This window comes from Scophthalmus maximus, chromosome 3, assembly GCF_022379125.1.
Source record: "Scophthalmus maximus strain ysfricsl-2021 chromosome 3, ASM2237912v1, whole genome shotgun sequence".
Lineage (NCBI taxonomy): Eukaryota > Metazoa > Chordata > Actinopteri > Pleuronectiformes > Scophthalmidae > Scophthalmus > Scophthalmus maximus.
Window position 1 is genome coordinate 22,507,781 of NC_061517.1, and position 20,154 is coordinate 22,527,934.

Sequence of the window (20,154 nt, forward strand, 5' to 3'; positions counted from 1 at the left end):
TAATTAAAACAAAAGGTATTGTGTCCATCATTTCTATTCAGACCATAAATGCTATGGACTCCAAGATGAACAGCCTGGAGCAGAGAATTGCTGAGCTGTCTGAGGCCAACAAGCTCGCAGCCAACAGCAGTATCTACACACAGAAAAACATGTAAGTACTAATACACTTAACATTGTGATTCCACTCAACCATAATCATAACCACAACCATACATGATGATGAATTCAAGGAAAAGCTGTGGCCTTCTATTGTTCTCCCAAGTTCAATATCTGCTCCAGTATATAAAATGGAGGGCCAAAATAGGGGTTAAAGAGAATGCGCCTTGTGCAAAATAATACCTTGATAACTAGGAAGTGTTGCATTTCCCCCTATTCAAATTCTTGCACATCTTTATGTGTGTTGTTGTTTTCAGGAAAGCCCAGGAGGAGATGATCTCAGAGCTTCGCCAGCAGAAGTTCTACTTGGAGTCTCAGGCTGGGAAGTTGGAGGCCCAGAATGCCAAACTGGAAGAGCATCTAGAGAAAATGAGTCAGCAGGAGCAAAGCAATAAGAGCCGTGTTATGGAGCTGGAAACCAGGCTCAGAGAGGTGAGGAGATATTAAAGCAGGGTGGGGTTGAAAACTGGGTTGTGAAGCAGAATTGAAAAGTTAGTCGATTATTGGATATAAGTCTTTCTCGTGACACATGTTAACCTTTCAGGTAAGCTATCACATCTATTCCAAATTTCGGTTCCAGTACCAAGAAATTTCTTAGCTGTTATGGAGACTCTACACAAAGAATTTATGTATATCTAAGGTGCAAGCAGCGATGATTGGGCCCTCGCACATACACACACGTCGAGTTGTGTCGCGGATTTCACTTCCTGTGTCTACTTTGTGTCACTAGAAAACACCCATTAATACTACGTCATTTTTCTGTTCATCTTGTGTACACGTAGAGTACACTGTGTGAATTTCATGTAAGTCTGAAGAAGTTTGTCGCATAAGTCTGACTTCCTGTTGTCAGTAGGTGGCGCTATGACCATGGCTCAATGTTGACATGTAAATGTGTTGAAGGTTAAGAAAATTTGTAAATATATGACTACGGGGAGTGGAGTTATGGCAGTCTGATATTAATTGGCGGCACATCGAAATTCGCCGCCACGCCACGGGGAGGTTGTTAGACGAAAAACTCACCGATTTATCTATATCACATCATCAAAGTGTTCCTGCTTTTCTGACCAAATATGATTTGCATAAGGTAAACCTGCAAGGCATTTCATTAAATTCATCACAGTTGTCTTTAGATGAAAGCCACCGAATATGGAGTCACTGTGATTAATTCTCTAGGACGAGTTCATTAATGTATGATGTTAAAAAATGTTAAAAAACGTTCCAAATCTGCACACTAAATTCAAAATGGCCGACTTCCTGTTGGGAGGAGGTAATGGCTCCCAGAGGCTTTCTTGTAGGTCCTGAAATGACCTACCAATTTTCTGTCATCTACATCAGGGGTTTTCAACCTTTTCTACTTCAAGGCCCACCTATTCATACTTGCAATGGGACAGGGCCCATTAAAAAAAGATTCCAAATTATTTCGGCTAATCTTCTCTATTCTACGCCTCATTTGAGAGCGTAAAGCCACACTCCACACATTGGGCTTTGGGCTCTGCGTCGTCACCTCCATGGACAAAATCATATTTAATGAAGTCCGCATTGTATCTGTGCACACATTTGACATTTTTAGGATGAAATAGTAATGCCACCGTCGTCGTTTTTTCGGCTTCAGGAACTTTTCCATCCTTCGCCACACCACAACCTACTTCTCAGCTTGCTTAGGCTAACTGTCAACAAACTGAGGGTCGTAAATTGATGACGTTGTTTGATGAGGGATTATTTTAATTTTTTTTTTAATTTTTAAGATATTTTTGGGGGCATTTTTTAAGCGTTTATTTGACAGGACAGTATTCACCATGAAGGCGGAGAGAGTGAATATATGCAGCAAAGGGTCGGAGTTGAAGCTGCAGCCGCTGCAGGAGGACTGAAGCCTCACAGCTAAGGATAGCAATTCGCTACATTTTCGCCACGTCATCATGGCAAGGCCGTATGACATACACTGAAGCTTTTAATAACTATTTATCCCTAATTTGAAGTTGCTTATGTGAAATTTGTAGTAGGAGTTCGTTAAAGTATTAAACGCGTGAAATTACAAAAACCAAAGATTATGTTTTGTTTTTTCCTGACAACTGAAGATATTCAGTTTACCGTCATAGCGGAGAAAAGAAACCAGAAAATCCATAAAGACTACTTGAACCGATTAATCCATTGTCAAAATAGATATCAATAAAAATCTTTACAGAAACAATAGGGCCTTGCACCTGGTGGACACCGGGGGCCCCGCACCTCCAGTGCTCGGGCCCTAAATAGATACAGTTTTGGACTTCATTACTTCCATCTGTGATGGTCTGCCTCAAAATAGTGGAAAGACACCCATGGGAAAGTAACCATCAAGTGAATGGGAAAGGGGTTTCAGACTTTTGGACCCCACTGTATAAATGACATCAGTCCAGAGAGAGAATTTTATAAGCACTTAATGATTTCTGAATCTCTCCAACTACCATATTAACGCCATTCAGATGTGTTATCGTTTTAAAAATCATATTTTTCATTCAATTGTAAAAGAACAGACAGCACAATAAATCAAGGCGGAGTCAGACAAGATGAGGTGTCAGGTTTAATGCCCTCTTATACCTGTGGGGAGTTGTGTCATGTCAGCATGTCTCTGACTGCTCCTTGGGATGAATCCCATTCTCCCTCTCCCCTCATCCTGGATGGCCCCTTTCTGTCTGCACTTGTAGATTGGGCTGGAGCACGAGGAACAGAAGCTGGAGATTAAGCGCCAGGCGACAGAACTGACCCTGTCGCTGCAAGAACGCGAATCCCAGATCAGCAACCTGCAGGCAGCTCGCCGCTCTCTTGAGAGCCAACTGCAGCACGCCAAGACTGAGCTGGAGGAGACCACTGCCGAAGCCGAGGAGGAGATCACAGTCCTCAGAGTGAGAGGGAGAGAGAGAGTGGAGAAGTGCTGACAATGATGTCTCTTTTGATGTTATATAAGTCACACAGTGATATCTGTCCGTCTCTCTCTCTCGTCTTTCCTCCTAGGCACACAGAGACGAGATACAACGCAAGTTTGATACTTTGAGAGACAGCTGTGCGGTAAGCTGCTCACTCACTGACTTTTTTGTAATTGTTGTTCTTTCATTTTTTCCAGGAATACATAGCTCTTCTGACACTGTGCACATGCTGAAGCGTCACACATCATCACACATAACTAACAATCAAAAGTAACCATAATATTTCAATCCCTATGTGTTTCTGTCATTCTCGAAAAGAAAAGTAAAGTTCCCCTCTAGTTCCATTTATCACAACGTGACTCCCTGTGACTTTAAATTATCTAAAATTATCCAGTCATCATGGTTGTTTGATGTGGAGTTTTTTTTTTCGGGGGGCACAAATGTTCACTTGGTGTCCGTGACCTTAAAAATCGATTAGGCATTTTGACGAGATATCTCTTCATGGTGTCACATACTCACACTACCACAACCTTTTGGTTTAGCTAGCTAACACAAATCATTTCACTGTTCACACATAATTACGTTCTAACTTAGTCAGCAGAGGATTAAAGGAGACACATTATGTTTATATTCAGGTTCATAATAGAATAACTTAGATTACTTCAAAAGGTTTACATTTTCTAATGTTCAGAAAACCTATCAGTATCCTCATTCTGTCCGTTCCTGCAGCTCCTCTTCAGCCTCTGTCTGAAACACTGGTTTTAGCTCCTGTCTCTTTAAGGCCCCCCTCCCGAAGAAGCCCAGTCTGCTCTGATTGGCCAGCTGGCCCACTCTGTGTGCATGTAGGTAGTGTTGGCTGCCGCTCTTGCTTCGTTTGGGGGCATGCCACACTATGCGCTATGCACTTCCGTAACACCGTGATATCACAATATCTGCCGGACTACTGGCGAGGCATTTCAGGAGCTTCAGGAGCAGTGTTTTCTGTTTGGGAGAGGAGCTCCCTTTAATGCTGACTTTTTAACTTTGCAGACCTTTGACGTACATCAAAAAATCTATATAACACACTAGCGGAAAGGGGGAAAATTGAAAAGCATAATATGTATCTTTTTTTCTTTCCTATTTTCTATCTATTCAATTTTTATTTTTTTCATATTCTTGCTTTCTTTTACAAAACTTTTGGTTGAAAGCCCCACCTCTGTTAGCTGCAGTTGTTATCTACATTAACAGTCACACGTTTTTTGTTTTTTTTGATGCAGTCAATGAATGCTATTACCCCAATGCTTTCCCATTTTAAAGTTATACAAAAAAAGCAGCACTTGTAGTTTTTATTATTATGTTATGTAGTAATTTTGTTGTCCAGAATGGGATGACTTTACAATTCAAATATCTTGAATAAACACAAAAAATGCCGTCATGGTCTTGCTTTATCCCAATGTCCTAATTTTGAGATCCTCCCACTTGCAAACTATCAATAGCGCACTCTCCATAGATTCAGATTGCAGCTGGTGATTGTTAATAATATTTTCCTTCATTTTTAGTTCCATGTCTAACCCAGCAGCACTTAGATCAGGCAACGGTTTCCATTTGTAATGTGCCAATTTCTTTAAAATATACTGAGATCATTCAGAGGTTAACCCTCTCTGTTTTGGACATGCCATGATCTTTCCTCTTTTCCTTAAAAATGCCACTTGTCTCATTCCATATTTTACTATATCAAAATAGACTTTCACCTGCACTACTGGACCGACTGTAGAAACACCTACACTGTCAGTATGTTCTTGTTGTGTCCAACTATTTTGTTTTGTGGGATTTATTTACAAAGGAGCATTGTAGCCTCTAGTGACTCCAGTTGGACTTGGACTATTAGCCTTGTTAATTTGTGAATGTCTTTTTGTCTACCTATATTAGCTCTAAATACACAATCATGCACTTTCTTCACATTTGGTAAAATTGAATAAATAAGATAACATATTTTGACAGTGTAATGGTGCGACATTGCCACTGCCACAGGGTTTTTATTCTTCCTGATAACATCCCATCTACAGATAGCTAACATTGTGAGCAATGTGACAATGTTTATTATTCATCTACTGTACTGAGATTTTGTTATACTGCTGCTACCCAGGTACAGTAGCCATCCTTTTATTTCTGGTTGCGTTAGACCATTGCAATATTTCAAACATTGGACTCCTTTTAGACTGGATTAGAAAAAAACAACATTTTCACCTGGTTATTTCTTCTATATATTTTTTTTGTTGAACTGCAAGGAAATGTGCTACATCTACACACAGTATAATGCAGTTCCATCAATATCAGTCACCTATACATTATCTAGGTAGAAAGATATGCCAAAAAGCAGTTACATAAAAAAATGGGAGCAAACCAACATCAGGTGGCTGCACAGCCTGTTTTGAAGAAAGAGCAGATGCTTCACAGTATCTTGTGCCATCAGTGTACAGTAAACGCTATCTTACTTTTAGTCAAGGGAATTGTGGGACTGATTTACTACCTCTTAAACTAGAGTTTGTATTTGATGTACACCCACTGCCTTTCCAAATGGTATTGTGCAGTTTCTATTCAGCAGTGTTAAGGATGCAAAGCTCTGGAAGTGATTTGCTTTAAGTCTACAAGTTGCTGTGTAGATTGGGATGAGAGATGAGAGGAGTAAACATAGAGGCTTGCCAGATCACCACCACTGCTTCCTTTCCACCGTTGACTTTCCCGCCCGACCTTAAGTATTTAGTTGCTGTCAGTCCCATGTCTCGGGGGGAACAGAGGCCCAGAGCCAGTTCAGAACAGGCAGCTGATTTATGGACTCAAAAGCTTTGCCTCTTTCCTCCCACGACCTCAAGTTCTGTGTGGTACGCATGTTTTCAAGAGAGCTGAGAATAAGTAGCTCTTAACAGGCAGCCTCATCAGCCTGTAACCCTCCATTCCTGGCAGCGAGCACAGTAGTCGTGGCTAAATTAAGGGAACAGACTGATGCTGATGAACTGATTAGCTTGCTCCTTCCTCTGAATCCCAAATCCTGAGTGATAAACAAGGAGCCTAGATACCATGCCGAACTGTTTACTGCATTATATCACTAACTTAGATATATTTTCATCCTTAAGTAATGCAGCAGCAGATTGCATGGAGTATTGGGTTTTTTGTGTCGATGAATAATAATATATATCATGCTATGTCTTAAGATGCAAGACCTTTTTTATGTATAGATTGCAAAATGAATGAACATTTTTTGTGTACACTTAGTGAACATAACAGACACTATATGTGTCAAACGTATAGTGACTTAGAAAACGTATGTAGGTGGGTCTGAGTTTATTCCCCCTTTTCATTTGCGGAGCAATCAATCCACCCTTTAAGCATATTTTTGTATCTTGAATGCAGTCTAAATTACAGTCAGCCTGTAAAAAAAGTGAATGTATAATTAATGCCAAAACAGTAATACTGTTTAGTATGTGTGTTAGTTACAGTCATTAGAGGCAAAAGAAGGGTTAAAATTATTTCAAAGGGTAGAAATGAAAACCCAGGTAGCTGTTACTTCGTTGATACTGTATATGTTTGGTGCAGAATGGGTTCTCTGCATATTGTCCTCTCTTTAAACCTGCATGTCCTGATTCCTCTCCCTAGGTGATCACAGATCTGGAGGATCAGCTGACCACACTCACCCAGGAGAACGCTGAGCTGAACCGGCAGAACTTCTATTTGTCCAAGCAGCTAGACGAGGCCTCGGACGAAAGAGAAGACCGGCTGCAGCTCAGCCAGGATGTGGACAGGCTGCGTCGCGAGGTGGCCGACCGCGAGATGCACCTTAACAACCAGAAACAGGTGCCGCCACTGGTGATCATGTTCTGATTATGGTCATGTCCTTTCCCCCTGAGCAAAGTTCAAAGAAAAGTAGTCAGTTATCCCAAACTGTTAACGTTGTGTTGATTTGTTGATAGAACAAGGTGATACTGTCATGTAGTCAAACTACAAATTCGATAAACAAAATGCTGTTTGTTTGATTTTATGCTTAACATTACTCGATGCTACTCTGGGGTTGTGTAGGTGAGAACATGTAGTTAACAGTAGTTATCGTATTTGATCATGTTTTGTGACACACCTGTTAATGGCCTCACACTAATCCACTGATCTGAAGGCAGTGAAGAAGAAAATTGTGAATGGAATATATTTATATAGCACTTTTCTAGTCATATAGTGCACTCAAAGCACTTTACAGGAAAGTCACATTCTCCAATTCACACAGCGCTGCTAGTTACCGCGCATTTTTTTGTCATATTCATACACTGTCGGAAGAGCCGTCAGATGCAAGTTAGGGTTAAGTGTCTTGCCCAAGGACACAACAGCATGTGCAGAAGCTGGGATCAAACCGCCAACCTTTGGTTTGGTGAACGAACGACTCTACACCCTGAGCCACAGCCGCCCAAAAACAGAAACTTAGAAAACTGCTAAGCGACCCTTTAAATGGAGTTGATCAGATTCCACGTACATCGCTCCTATTAGTACTACTATTATTATTTTTTTTTGTGTTTGAAAGCAGTTTCAGTAGATGTTGCAACCTGACATGACTCAACATGGAGCAGAGAAACACTGCACTCTTCCATCCATTTCACAAGTCGAATTTCTGTGTGAACTCGTCACAAAATATCAGCTGTCACAGTTGAAAAAACAGACAACAAAACTGTTTTCTGTCGTCCAAGACAACTGTACTCCTTCCTCTTGATCAGGCTCTGTCCCTCTGCCCACCTCCCACCCACAGCCAGTCAGACACCAGGTTGACAGGTGACCCAGACAACCCTCCCTGCTCTGACAGTGTTAAGTGTAAATCAGGCAGCAGCAACCCTGGGGATATTTGGGTATTGTTCTATGCTGTATTCTGGATGCAGCGGGAGAGAGTGTGAGCGAGGAGGCTGTGTGATGTATGGATGCCCCTGTGGGAGTATATGTGTGTGGGTGTCCAGTAGCGCTCTCGGTCCTGACGGTTGCGTAACCAGTAATGGAAGTCATAGACGAGGGAGGGGGTGGTGTGTGGGAGTGATGTGTCATCCCCATCACTCCCAGGTCGTGTGGAAGCGTTGGACTTCAGGGGGCTGCAGCACCAACACAGGCTATATTTGTCTCCCAGTGCTGTGTCTAAAGCAGTGTGCTGTACAACATGAAACGCAGTGATTTGTGAAGGCCCTGTGAATAACATAGGAAAACATTCTGTGTCCTAACATTTCATGTAAATAATCCAAAAGAAGCACTGACACTGGATTGGAATAGCCTTTTTTAACTGCAGTTGTGGGCTCATTTAAACCTAAAGTCACGCGGTCACGTTTTGTTTCGTCATTTTCCAGGTTAAACTGTTTAAGCCAGCATCAAGTGGTCCGCCTCTGTCACTGGGATGTGATTTATTTTCAGCATGGTGCTATTCTTTAATGCTTGTGGCTGATGGAATTCCATGTCTACTAGAATGTAAAAGAATTCTTTCTACACATTGACCTTCATCCCACGTTTCTGTAATGTAATGTTTGGGATGCTGGTCACTTCTCTTTTACATGCCTTGAATTTAGCCATGCTAAAACTTCCCTTGCTAGCCCAATGTCTTCCTTGTATAGGTACAGCAGATGAAAAATTCGGGAGAGAAGACTACACACTGTTACTTCTCATAGTGAACCGTCCGTCACAGTCTCTCAATAGGCAACAACGACAGCTTGAGACCTTGAAGGTGAAAGTAGCGCCTAGATAATAATGAAATATATATGCACTGATGGGGGCCTTTCATTCAATATTATTACTTTTACTTTGGGCATACTTCAAGTGCATGCTTATAATGATAGTTGTGTGCTTTTCTGTGCATTTGATCACAGGACTTTAGCTCATTATGGAATATGTTTGAATTGTGCTATTGCTACTTTGACTGAAGCCAGAGATCTGAATACTTACTGCGCAACCATAGTTAGGTGAGAAAACTGGTGAAGCTGGTGAGCTACACTACTCTCGTTTTTAAAGCTGCAGTTTGTCCCGAGAAGTAATAATTGCTTGTGTCCTTGGCAGAGTCAGCCCTATCAAACAGAAAAGTATTTCTCATCTAAAGCCTGTTTTGTACCAGAACCTCGAGACACTGAAGACCACGTGCACCATGCTGGAGGAGCAGGTTCTGGAGCTGGAGACCCTGAATGACGAGCTGCTGGAGAAGGAGAGACAGTGGGATGCCTGGAGGGCAACACTAGAGGAGGAGAAGAACCAGGCTGACAGGAGGACCAGGGAGATCCAGAGACTGCTGGACACGGAGAAACAGAACAGGTGACAACCACATCACCATAACTGTGTGTACATTTATTGACTAGATTTGACTTGATGATTTTGACTTCAATAGTCCACGATATGCAGTAATTAATCCACAAGGCATGTTACATTTTGGAAAAAAAAACTCTCTTGCTTTCAATGTTTCTGCTGCTACCAGTGTTGAATCTAGAACCTTCTGCCTACACGCTGAATCCAACAGGTTTGGGCATATTCTCTAGGGTTTATCAAAATGTATTATTGGAAATATATGAAATTATTTTCTGAGTTTGTGTAGACAAAGCAGGGAGAGAATAATTTGGTTAAGTAGCTCCTCAAAAGAACTGCAACCAGCAACTCCCCTACTTTGCATTAGTAGTGGCAGAGAGAAATAAAAGAATACACACACTGGTATGTGAAACTGGATTCATTTGATTCATATAATTACTGTATATGTTTAAAAAAGAGCCATTAAAACATTATAGTCAAACTTAAAGAGAATAAATATGTAAAATTAGTATTTTAAATATGGTTTGCTGTATGTATTTGCTGTTTGTTCCAGGCTTCGTGCAGAGCAACGCAGCTCTGAGTCTCGCCAGGCTATTGACCAGGCAGTTAAGGAGCACAAAGCTGAGATCCTGGCCCTGCAGCAGGCCCTCAAAGACCAGAAACTCAAAGCTGAAAGCCTTGCAGACACTGTAAGCATTTCCACTCTGTTTGATAAGTATTGTCAATTTTTCTGGTTAGCAGATGTTACAGCCAATTCCTCCTGCCTTCTGTTCTCAGTTGAATGATCTGGAGAAGAAGCATGCCATGCTGGAGATGAACGCCTGCAGTTTGCAGCAAAAGCTGGAGAGTGAGAGGGATCTGAAGCAGAGAATGCTGGATGAGGTACATTCTGTATTTTCACATATACAGTTGTATGCAAAGGTTTGATATATATTATATATTTTGTTGACTCTTTAAGATAAGAGAAATAAATACAATCCCCCAGGTCACAAACTGTCATTTGGCTGATGATAATTCCAAAGTTTTCAGTCTTCAAACCTTTTTCATGAGCTCTTCTAAGCAACTGGCTGAGCATCTAAAATTGAGCCAACTGATGCGTACAATGCAAGGGAGCTTCAGGGAGGTTTAGCTGACACAGGAGGGATGTTTATTGTGCAGTGTTGATGGACAGTACGGGGTCTACATTGGAGAGTCACGAGAAGGAGACTAAATCTATAACGTTGCAAAAGTCTGATGACTTCAAGGCAACATCAGGATGAGACAGAGTTGTTTTTGGAGTTGAAATCGGGCTCTTTGTCCACAATCACTAAAGATGTGCGTGGAACAGTGACAACTGTTGTCAGCTGTATGGCATGGCAATGGAAATATTCTGCTTTGGGGATTGTGTTGCAGTGGCACAGGAAACGTATGTATTTAACTAAATATCAACAAACTTTTGATGTCCTGCGTGTCAGTCAAGAAAGGGAATCTAAAGGCTTTTGCTACAGGACAATGATTAAAAGCAGACCTCAAAATCCACCATGAACTACTTCAAGAACCATTAGCCGAAGCTTTTGGTTCTGCCATCAGTCCCTGACATCCCTGAAATCCATGGGTAAAGTGCAACACTGCCTAAAAATATCTCAGAACTTGATGTGCAAAGAGCGAATATTGTTCAAGAACAGAAAAGACTTTTAACAGGCTGCCAAAAAAAAGGCAAGCTGTCATATTCCCCAAACTAAGTAATGACATCGTAGTCTTCCCAAACTTTCTGCATGCCACAATTACTGTTAGAGTTTTAAGTTCATGAAATAAAAAGTAACAACGTGTAAACATTAACATACAAGTGTACATCCCATAGATCTCTGCCGTTCTTTTATCCATTCTGTACAAAGATTAGCTGTTCAACTTTATTTGTGCTTGTTCCTGCATGTTTCCATAGTTTGATTCCATGATTTATGCTGTTGCTGCAAATCAACTGCCAGTGCAGAAAATGCACTTGTTTTTCTGTTGAGTGTGGTCTGTGTAAAGTCATGGCAGTAACTAATGTCAAACCATGCTGCCTGCGAGGTTGAGCTGGTGCTATCTATGGGAGCAATCAGTTGTAAGAAGCGCAAGTGGCAAAGCCACAGGGTGCAGCAGGTGATGTAAGAGCCGTTTCACCTCCACAGCAAGAGAAGCTGCAGCAGCAGATGGATGCCCAGAAGACCCACATCTTCCGCCTGACCCAGGGGCTGCAGGACGCCATGGACCAGACTGACCTGCTGAAAACTGAGAGGACCGACCTGGAATACCAGCTGGAGAATGTCCAGGTGCTGCTACACACATACACATATACGTGAAAAAGACAGAGGATATTCAATGGAGTCATTACAGGCATTACAGTACTTGCTAAACTTGGAATTTTCTATCGTTTCCTGTCTAATTTTTTCACTTTGTTTGAAGTTTAAGCTACATCCATGCCCGCCGCACTTTGTTAAACCCATCACCATGCATTCCCCTTCTTTCTGTCCCTCTGTCACCCTCTGTGTGTAAAGTGAAGTACTTGAGGAGAAATTCATGGCAGTAGTGATGTTCACTTAGCTCCACCTGCAGGCTGTGTACTCCCACGAGAAGGTGAAAATGGAGGGGACCATCACCCAGCAGACCAAGCTCATAGACTTCCTCCAGGCCCAGGCCCACGGTGGCTCCAAGAAGAAAAAGGTCAGATGGGATTCTAAATTTCATTGGATTGATCTTGTCTGTCTTCCTACGCAGGGCTAGGGCTAAAAGATTACTAACCCATGTAATAAAAATGAAATAAGGGGTTAAGAAAATCAAATTCCCTAATTTAAAATTAAAAAAAAGACGAATTCACAGTAGAATGCGTTTTATGACTATAAATTTAATATATATTTAGGGAAGGCATTGAAATTAAAAATGACAAGTTTGATAATTACTTATTTTTTTGACAAATGACTCACATTTAGCATAAACTGTAATAATCAGTATAACTTCCACCAGGTTCTTCGCATTCTTTTGCAGCTCATCACCACACAGAAACGGGTTTACAATAATAATTTTAAAAATGAGTACACAAGATTTTTGTGTCCTGTAGCTCAGTGGTCTACTCTTTTTTCATTCCTTGTCTCATGTTATTTTTTATCTCAAATGTTTGTTTGTGTGTGTATTTGCTTGTGTGTGTGTCTCAGGGTCTGTTTGGCCGTCGTCGGGAGGACCTACTGGCTGCCATGGCTGCTCAGGCCCAGGCACAGGGGCAGAGTCAGGGCCAGGTTTCCCCTGTGCCCCCAATCCAGCCGGTTCCTCTGCAGTACAGCGACATGAAGGTGGCTCTGGACAAAGAACGCACGCGCTGCTCTGAGCTGGAGGATGCTCTGCAGAAAATGAGAGCAGAGCTGCGATCTCTCAGAGAGGAGGGTCAGACTGAAGTTCATACACTCTGTTTACACATGTTTACAATTCTTCACATCACTAACTTTAGCGATTGTATATTACCATCCACTACTACTACATACTAATACTACTACTACTACAATCTTCTTATTTGTCTGTTCAAACTCCAGCGCTCCAATATAAAGATCATAGTAACTCCACAAACCCGGCTACATCACGACAGCAGTTGATTATGTCTGCCATGGTTAAGTCTCCTGAGCACCAGCAGGACCCAGCCTGCCTGGCACCCGCCAACTCTGGACGCAGGAAGGAGACTTCAACACCTGAGGGTGAGTTACTGGAATGTATATTTTTTTCTCCTTCTCTCTCTCTCTGTGATAGAAACATACATGCAGTCTTATAGCCTCATGGTTTCCATATACTGGCCCTTACACGAACACGTAAACACGCACACACAAATGGATAATTCATGCAGCTGTTTCTATCCATTTTCTTTCACACACTTTTCAGAGAGAAGGAGGGTCACTTTTGAAAGTAAGTTGTCCAAACCCATGATTTCTGCAGTTTGGTCTCTTATCTCCTATTGCCTCATTCACAACCTTGAAAGGCCAGATTTTTGAAGCTTTGCACTTTTATCAAATGTCAGTTCCTATCAGGCTGCTCAGGTGAGGCGGAGACATCTTCAAGTAAATTGACTCCTTTCAGTGCACAGCTTTAGAAATCTGAAGCATTTTTATCTTGGTTAAGTTTAGCAAATCTGATTTGCAGAACCCTCAGACCTCACTGCCCTTTAATTCGCTAAAATCCGACCTGAACATCACATCATACACTAACAGAGGTGTACCATATGGTTAGTACAATGTTTGAACCCACACCCTGAAAACAATTAAAGGTATTATTCAGTCATTGTATTTCTTCTTATAAAAGAGCCATGGTTACAACAAGAGTCAAGGCCAGATGATTCTTTGATTGCGAGGAAATTTTGTGATTGTGACGGCACCAGAAACAGTAACGGAAGATGTAAGAAGAAAACAATAGACCATAAAATCACAAATGTTAACCAAAACCTTACAGAGATTTATATATATATATAATGGTAAAGAAAAACTGCAGAAAATCCAGAAGTTATCAGTTACTTACTGTAAATATCGGGGAAAAAAGTAGAGATAGTTATCGACTATTAGTGTTTACATGTTAAGACTTGTACATGACGTCCAACCTCAGGAGAACACAATCTTGCACAGTCACACAACAGAAAACTTGATATCAATTTAATAATGCCTTTAAAATGCAACAGTGAGTGGGCACAAGCAAAGGGACTGATTGAATCAATATTCATTTTTTCAAACATTTTGTCTTCACAGTTCACTCGCTTAAGCATTTTGCAAAACATCTTGCAGCTCTTGGAACCCTTCTTTTGTTAAACTGATTTCATAGCTTGTATGGCATGGTGCACTAAGGTTTTCAAGTGACTGATGTACATGACACACTCAGACATACAGGAGATACCTGCCCTTGCTGTGTTCCCTAATTGTATTCAGAATATAGCCGTCGCATGAAGGACAGTCAGAGGGACAGAGAGCGGGAGAGAGAGAGAGTGGTGCACCACAACACCCCTCACCGCTTCACCGTGGGACTCAACATGAGAGCGGCCAAGTGTACTGTGTGCCTTGATACTGTTCACTTTGGTCGCCAAGCCGCCACGTGTCTCGGTGAGTTACATGTGTGTTCAAAGGGACAGCCCTGAACTCAGTGATACACTTCACCTTCATGTCAACTGAGAAAAAAACAAACAAACACATAATTGTTGTCTGTATTTTACTGTGCAAGCGAATTTCTATTACAGCCAACATTTAATTTGTTTTGGTTTTATTCTGTTGTATAGTGAATATTGTAATATTAGCTAACTATTACTACTGTAACTATTAGAATGTGTGAGAGCATGTGATGGTCTCACACATCTCAAATTTCTTTTAAATATTTCTTTTATATATTTAAACATATTATGCATATTTTCAGGTACCTACTTTTAATTTGGGTTTCCACTTGAAAAGGTTTACATGCTCTAATGTTCAGAATATGAATCATATTTTGTTCTGGCATTGCTCTCCCTTTTGCCATGTTTTTTTCTTCCGCTCAGAGTGTCACGCCTTGTGCCACCCTAAATGCTCCCCCTGCCTGCCAGCCACATGTGGCATGTCCAGTGACTGCTCACTGCATCTGTCCGAGGCCCTGTGTCGGGACAAAGGTAGCTCACCAGGCCAGCAGCTCAAAGAAGCCGGCGGACACATGCACTTGGAAGGCTGGATGAAACAGCCCAGGTTAGCCACGGACATAGTGAAGCTTTTTTTCCTGCTGTTCTTTAGCCATGAATATAACTCCTGGGGTGCAGATGGGGGGATGAGGGTCCAAAAATCGAGTCGGGCACGGACCAAAACACACCTTAAGTAGCGCTTTAACCTTCAAAGCTTCTCAAAGGTGGGACAGTGTGTATTACCCATACATTTACTCATTATTTAGCACTTATTAAGTCATTTGCAACACTAAAGCTTCAGTTCAGTTGGACGCTCTAAAAGCTTTTAAATCTACATCAAGGTGCACCGAAGCTGTTCTGGAGGCATGTAGTGCCCACAGTGTAATCTGTGAATCCATTATATATCCACCGTGCCCTCCTCCCACTGATCAGGCAGCCTGATGTTACTAAACACAAGTCCTCTCAGGCACTCTCTGTTCTGATCTGTCTGGCAAAATCCACTCATCTAGTACTTAAACTGTTTTGTTTAAAAAAAAAAAAAAGAAGAAAAAAAAGTCTTTTGTATAGTTTACACTACTGTTCATCTTCATCCTCTGTTTTGTAATGATGCAGATGCTTTGTGTGTTTGCAGGAATGGGAAGCGAGGCCAAGGCTGGGAGAGGAAGTATGTGGTCTTGGATGGGACTAAAGTGTCCATCTACGAGACAGAGCCCAGAGAAGGTTGTTTACCTGTCTTGATAATGAATAGAACACCGTGATTCATACACTTACTAGAGTTGCCAAATACTACCTCCAGTTTCAGATCTGTTTGTCCTGTGTCTGTTGCTCAGACGCAGTGAAGCCACTGGAGGAGTTTGACCTGTGTCTGTCAGGCGGAGAGGTGATGGTCCATGGAGCTGTCGGAGCATCGGAGCTACCAAACACAGCCAAGTCAGGTAAACAGAGTGTCTCTCCATTGTCTTGTAAAACATTCCCCAAGAATTACATCATATTTTCGTGATACTTAAAGACATCACTCTCATGTTTATGATGCTTTTAACAAGTATCTCAGAAGAGCTGTTTTTTGTCAAAGTTTGGTCTGAAAAGCCAAACCTCAGGGCTCATTGACAAGGTTCCAGAGGGCCAATGCAAAATGAAGCATGTTGTGATTTTTACTTAGTCATATTAGAAACCAATGAGCTAATGAGAAGTATACTGAAGTCATCGCTCACCTCTCTGTTCCCTATGTGTCAGATGTTCCCTACGTCCTGAAGCTGGAGTCTTGTTGTCACAACCCCTGCTGGCCTGGACAGTCTATTTACTTCATGGCTCCCAGTTTCCCGGACAAACAGCGCTGGGTGGCCGTCATAGAGTCTGTGGTGGCCGGGGGGCGAGCCTCCCGGGAGAAGGCCGAGGCCGACGCAGTGAGTGTCCCTGGAGGAGGCAGGGGGCAACTGGGGCGACTGCCTCTCTGCATCATCAGTGTCAGCAAATAAACCGTTACGACCACGGTCACGGATAACTGTCTTGTCTGTGGCTGCAGTCGTGAACTCACTGCTTAATTGTTTGGGGGCTATATACCCTCTGTCGTCATTTCAACACATAGGTTTGAGGTTTAGAGTTTAATGGATGACCTGCAGTTTCACTTATACGTGTCGTTAATTGTCCCCTTCTTCTCTCCTCTTCTCTTTCTCTCCTCTCCCTCTTTGTCTTTCTGACTCCTGTTTGTTGCTTTTTCATCCTGCATCATCGTGTGTCCCATATATGGGCACGTCTCGTTGATTTGCTCTGTTCTGCCCATTTCCATTGGGTTTCATTGCACACATAGGCTGCTGTGTCCAAAAGACTAATGGTTCTGTCGCCTCTAGTGCAGGTAAAGAGTTACCAAGAAACAGTTACAAGACTTACTGACACACACACACACACACACACACACACACACACACACACACAAGGCGCGCAGTAGTGCATGTGTCTGCCATTGTGTTGGTGGGTCACCGCTCTCCTTCCCCCTGCTGTCATCTCACCTGCTGTGACCACTCTTCACTCTCACTGTCCTCGTGTCCTGTACAAACTGTGTTGGTGTGATAATTTGGATGCTGCTGAAATATTCCTCCCTTTCTTTGGTGTCCTGTTAAACAAACCAATTCTAACCAAGATGTTTGATCATCTTTGGTTGATCCTCTTCAGTCGTCCTGTCCAGAAGACCAAGGATCACAACTTTTTTTTTTTTACCTGCTGTTGTACTTGTTTGTTTTTTCCCCTGCTGCCCCTCTGCACACTCACTAGAAAACTGGGGCTCAAGTCACATGACTCTGGCTCATCTGTGAGACACAAGACACGAACTCGACAACACCAACTTGACTCAAATGCCTTAAAACTACACTATGTTTTCACTTTCCCGTCACACTCAGATTAGCCCATCAAGAGTGAGGTACCTCATGGTATTAAACATTATTCTTCATGGAATTCATATTGACAAAACAACTAGTAAATGTTACATTATCGTTTATGTAACTTAACTAAGTGTGGCTCTTAAACTCATTTAGATGATTTACTTTAATATACTGTAAAGGGTAGAAAGCAATCAGGATTTGAATATATAATGGTCTCAAATATTTGCTAGAGGCCATTTTGAGTTGCGTTATTAAAAACTAAAAAACTTAAGTTAGCTGCAGAAAACATCTGTCAAAGGCCTTACTGAACAGAGTTATGGAAATTAATGGCTAATAACTAAAATTTATGAAACACCCAGTCTGTTGAGGTGTCTATTAAATAGGTTTCATGTTGCTAACACTGGTTATAATGAGTCAACAAAGCCGAATGTAAACACAATGGTTGTGTTACTTGTCTCTCATCACTTATGGCTGTGATAGTTTTGACGAAAACTGTGCGTACCGGACTGACATTAACAGGAAATACTTATATTTACTTTTAATTTAATTTATTTTAAAAGTTACACATGGTATGTTTTCCATCAGGTTTTACACAGGTAATTAAAAACGTTCATGCAGCGCAATGTAATTGTCAGAAGCACTGCTTGAAACATGAACTTAAAACTTGGTAAACTGACTTATAATGTAAACCTGCACACAGCCACCTGACCCCCACTGTTCTGCTCCTCTGCTGCCTCCCCCTATGCTCATGTTGAGGTTGGGATTCCGCTGACCCTTGACCTCTCTCTGATCCTACAGAAGCTGCTAGGAAACTCTCTACTAAAGCTGGAGGGAGATGATAGGCTGGACATTAACTGCACCCTCCCTCTCACAGATCAGGTATTGGTGTGTAGAATAAATTACAAAACATAATAGACATTATGATCATTTAGAAAACACCATTCTTTCCCACAGTGGCAGTCATGTTCAAAAGTAGAATGATCTAAATGAATGGACAAACGTAGAGTACAGAGCAGATGCTCGAGGCTCACCATCAAAGTTTCCAAGTTTCACCATGTTCACCAGAACAATTGTGGTTCTGTTACCAAGTGTGTGTTGTTGCTGTGCTGCAGATCGTGATGGTGGGCTCCGAGGAGGGTCTGTATGCCCTGAACGTTATAAAGAACTCCCTAACTCACATCCCTGGTCTGGGATCAGTCTTTCAGATCCACATCATCAAAGAGCAGGAGAAACTACTGATGATCGTTGGTGAGATATCCTGGCTTTTGTCATTTTCAATTGATGCTAACCGAGCAGCAGAATTAGTCTTGAGTCTCGACCTTTAATTTGTTCAACTGAATTCAAAGTTGAAATCTCCTGCCATAGGTAACTGCATAATCAGCACCAGCGAGGTGCTGCCATTAATGAGTCAGATTCTTAAGAGGCCATACTACCATTCGGATCATTCTGCTGGAATTTGAAGATATGATGCATGTTGTTACACGGGACAGTACAATGTCTTAGAGGTGAGCTGTCTGCTCATCCTGGGACATCGGCTACTGTGTAACGCCTGTCTGTGTGTGTCTGTGTGTGTGTGTGTCTGTGTGTGTGTGTCTGTGTGTGTGTGTGTGTGTGTGTGTGTGTGTGTGTGTGTGTGTGTGTGTGTGTGTGTGTGTGTGTGTGTGTGTGTGTGTGTGTGTGTGTGCTGCAGGGGACGAGAGGGCGCTGTGTCTGGTGGAGATAAAGAGAGTGAAGCAGTCTCTGGCCCAGTCACACCTGCCCAGCCAGTCTGAACTGGCTCCCTACATCTTTGAGACAGTGAAGGGCTGCCATCTGTTCGCTGCTGGGAGAGTAGGTCTTCTTCCCCCCTGTGAAACTTGAATGGAGGCAGATTGTCTGCTTCATTACTTGAAAAGCACTTTCTTTCATGCTTCTAGAAAAACTGACTTTAGAAAGTGACATACGCATTCTCTTTACAGATCGACAGTGGTCCTTGTATATGTGCTGCAATGCCTAACAAGATAACCATTCTGCGCTACAATGACAATCTCAACAAATACTGTATTCGTAAGGTGAGTATGACCTGCTAGTGCCATATACAGTGGTCAATATTAATTATGGTTACACAATGAAATACAGTGGGATGTATGAAACACTACAAAGAGCTTCATTACACAATATAAAGACAAGTTATCAATAAAAAAGCCATTTGAAATAGGAATGCAAAGGTATCTTGATCCCAGAGTTGTGTGAATTAGAAGCCATATTAAAATGTTCACAAAAGCTGAATTTCACCAACTGAATCAACTGAAAATGGCAGTAATACAGGACAATATTGTAATGGAGGCCTTTTGCCATCATAAATGCTAGTTAAACCAAAAAGTACCAAACTTAACCAGAACTACAACCCTCTTCTTTGTCTTTTACTCACCTACAAATCCTTGATCCCAAACAGGAGATTGAAACTCTGGAGCCCTGCAGCTGCATCCATCTGACCAGCTACAGCATCATAATTGGCACCAACAAGTTCTACGAGATTGAAATGAAGCAGTTTGTGCTCGAGGGTAAGGACACAAGTAGTGTTATTGTTTGCTTTAATTTAAAAACATGAAGAAAAAAACCCCCTCACTACTAGTTTCTGTGTTTTTCTGTCACTCTACTCAAACACAAATATTAAACTTCACCATTTTTTTTGCAGAGTTATAGCAGTAGCTACAGTATAAGCCTATATAGAATGTCATCAGAAAGGGTTTGTTTTACACACTTTGTATCATTACAGACATTTGTGTAACATAAAAAGTCCAGCTCCACTGCAGGGGCCCTTCTGCGTGAATGA

At 41.8% G+C, this 20,154-nt stretch overlaps 1 protein-coding gene across 5 annotated transcripts in view; it reads left to right on the top strand.

Moving 5' to 3' along the window:
- LOC118313825 (citron Rho-interacting kinase) overlaps positions 1-20,154 on the top strand; it is a 41,436-nt gene that overhangs the window by 17,836 nt on the left and 3,446 nt on the right. For 3 of the 5 annotated variants that reach the window (XM_035639741.2, XM_047330708.1, XM_047330707.1), the window contains exons 12-33: positions 42-151; positions 414-588; positions 2,838-3,035; positions 3,145-3,198; positions 6,690-6,887; positions 9,157-9,350; positions 9,892-10,027; positions 10,116-10,220; positions 11,489-11,629; positions 11,901-12,020; positions 12,509-12,734; positions 12,881-13,039; positions 14,252-14,422; positions 14,851-15,031; positions 15,596-15,684; positions 15,795-15,899; positions 16,198-16,367; positions 18,138-18,218; positions 18,452-18,587; positions 19,030-19,169; positions 19,298-19,390; positions 19,774-19,882. In XM_035639741.2, coding sequence (XP_035495634.1) covers positions 42-151; positions 414-588; positions 2,838-3,035; positions 3,145-3,198; positions 6,690-6,887; positions 9,157-9,350; positions 9,892-10,027; positions 10,116-10,220; positions 11,489-11,629; positions 11,901-12,020; positions 12,509-12,734; positions 12,881-13,039; positions 14,252-14,422; positions 14,851-15,031; positions 15,596-15,684; positions 15,795-15,899; positions 16,198-16,367; positions 18,138-18,218; positions 18,452-18,587; positions 19,030-19,169; positions 19,298-19,390; positions 19,774-19,882 — 3,091 coding nt within the window. The remainder of the gene's footprint in view (positions 1-41; positions 152-413; positions 589-2,837; positions 3,036-3,144; positions 3,199-6,689; positions 6,888-9,156; positions 9,351-9,891; positions 10,028-10,115; positions 10,221-11,488; positions 11,630-11,900; positions 12,021-12,508; positions 12,735-12,880; positions 13,040-14,251; positions 14,423-14,850; positions 15,032-15,595; positions 15,685-15,794; positions 15,900-16,197; positions 16,368-18,137; positions 18,219-18,451; positions 18,588-19,029; positions 19,170-19,297; positions 19,391-19,773; positions 19,883-20,154) is intronic. The other 2 variants (XM_047330709.1, XM_047330710.1) reach the window with 1 other exon arrangement.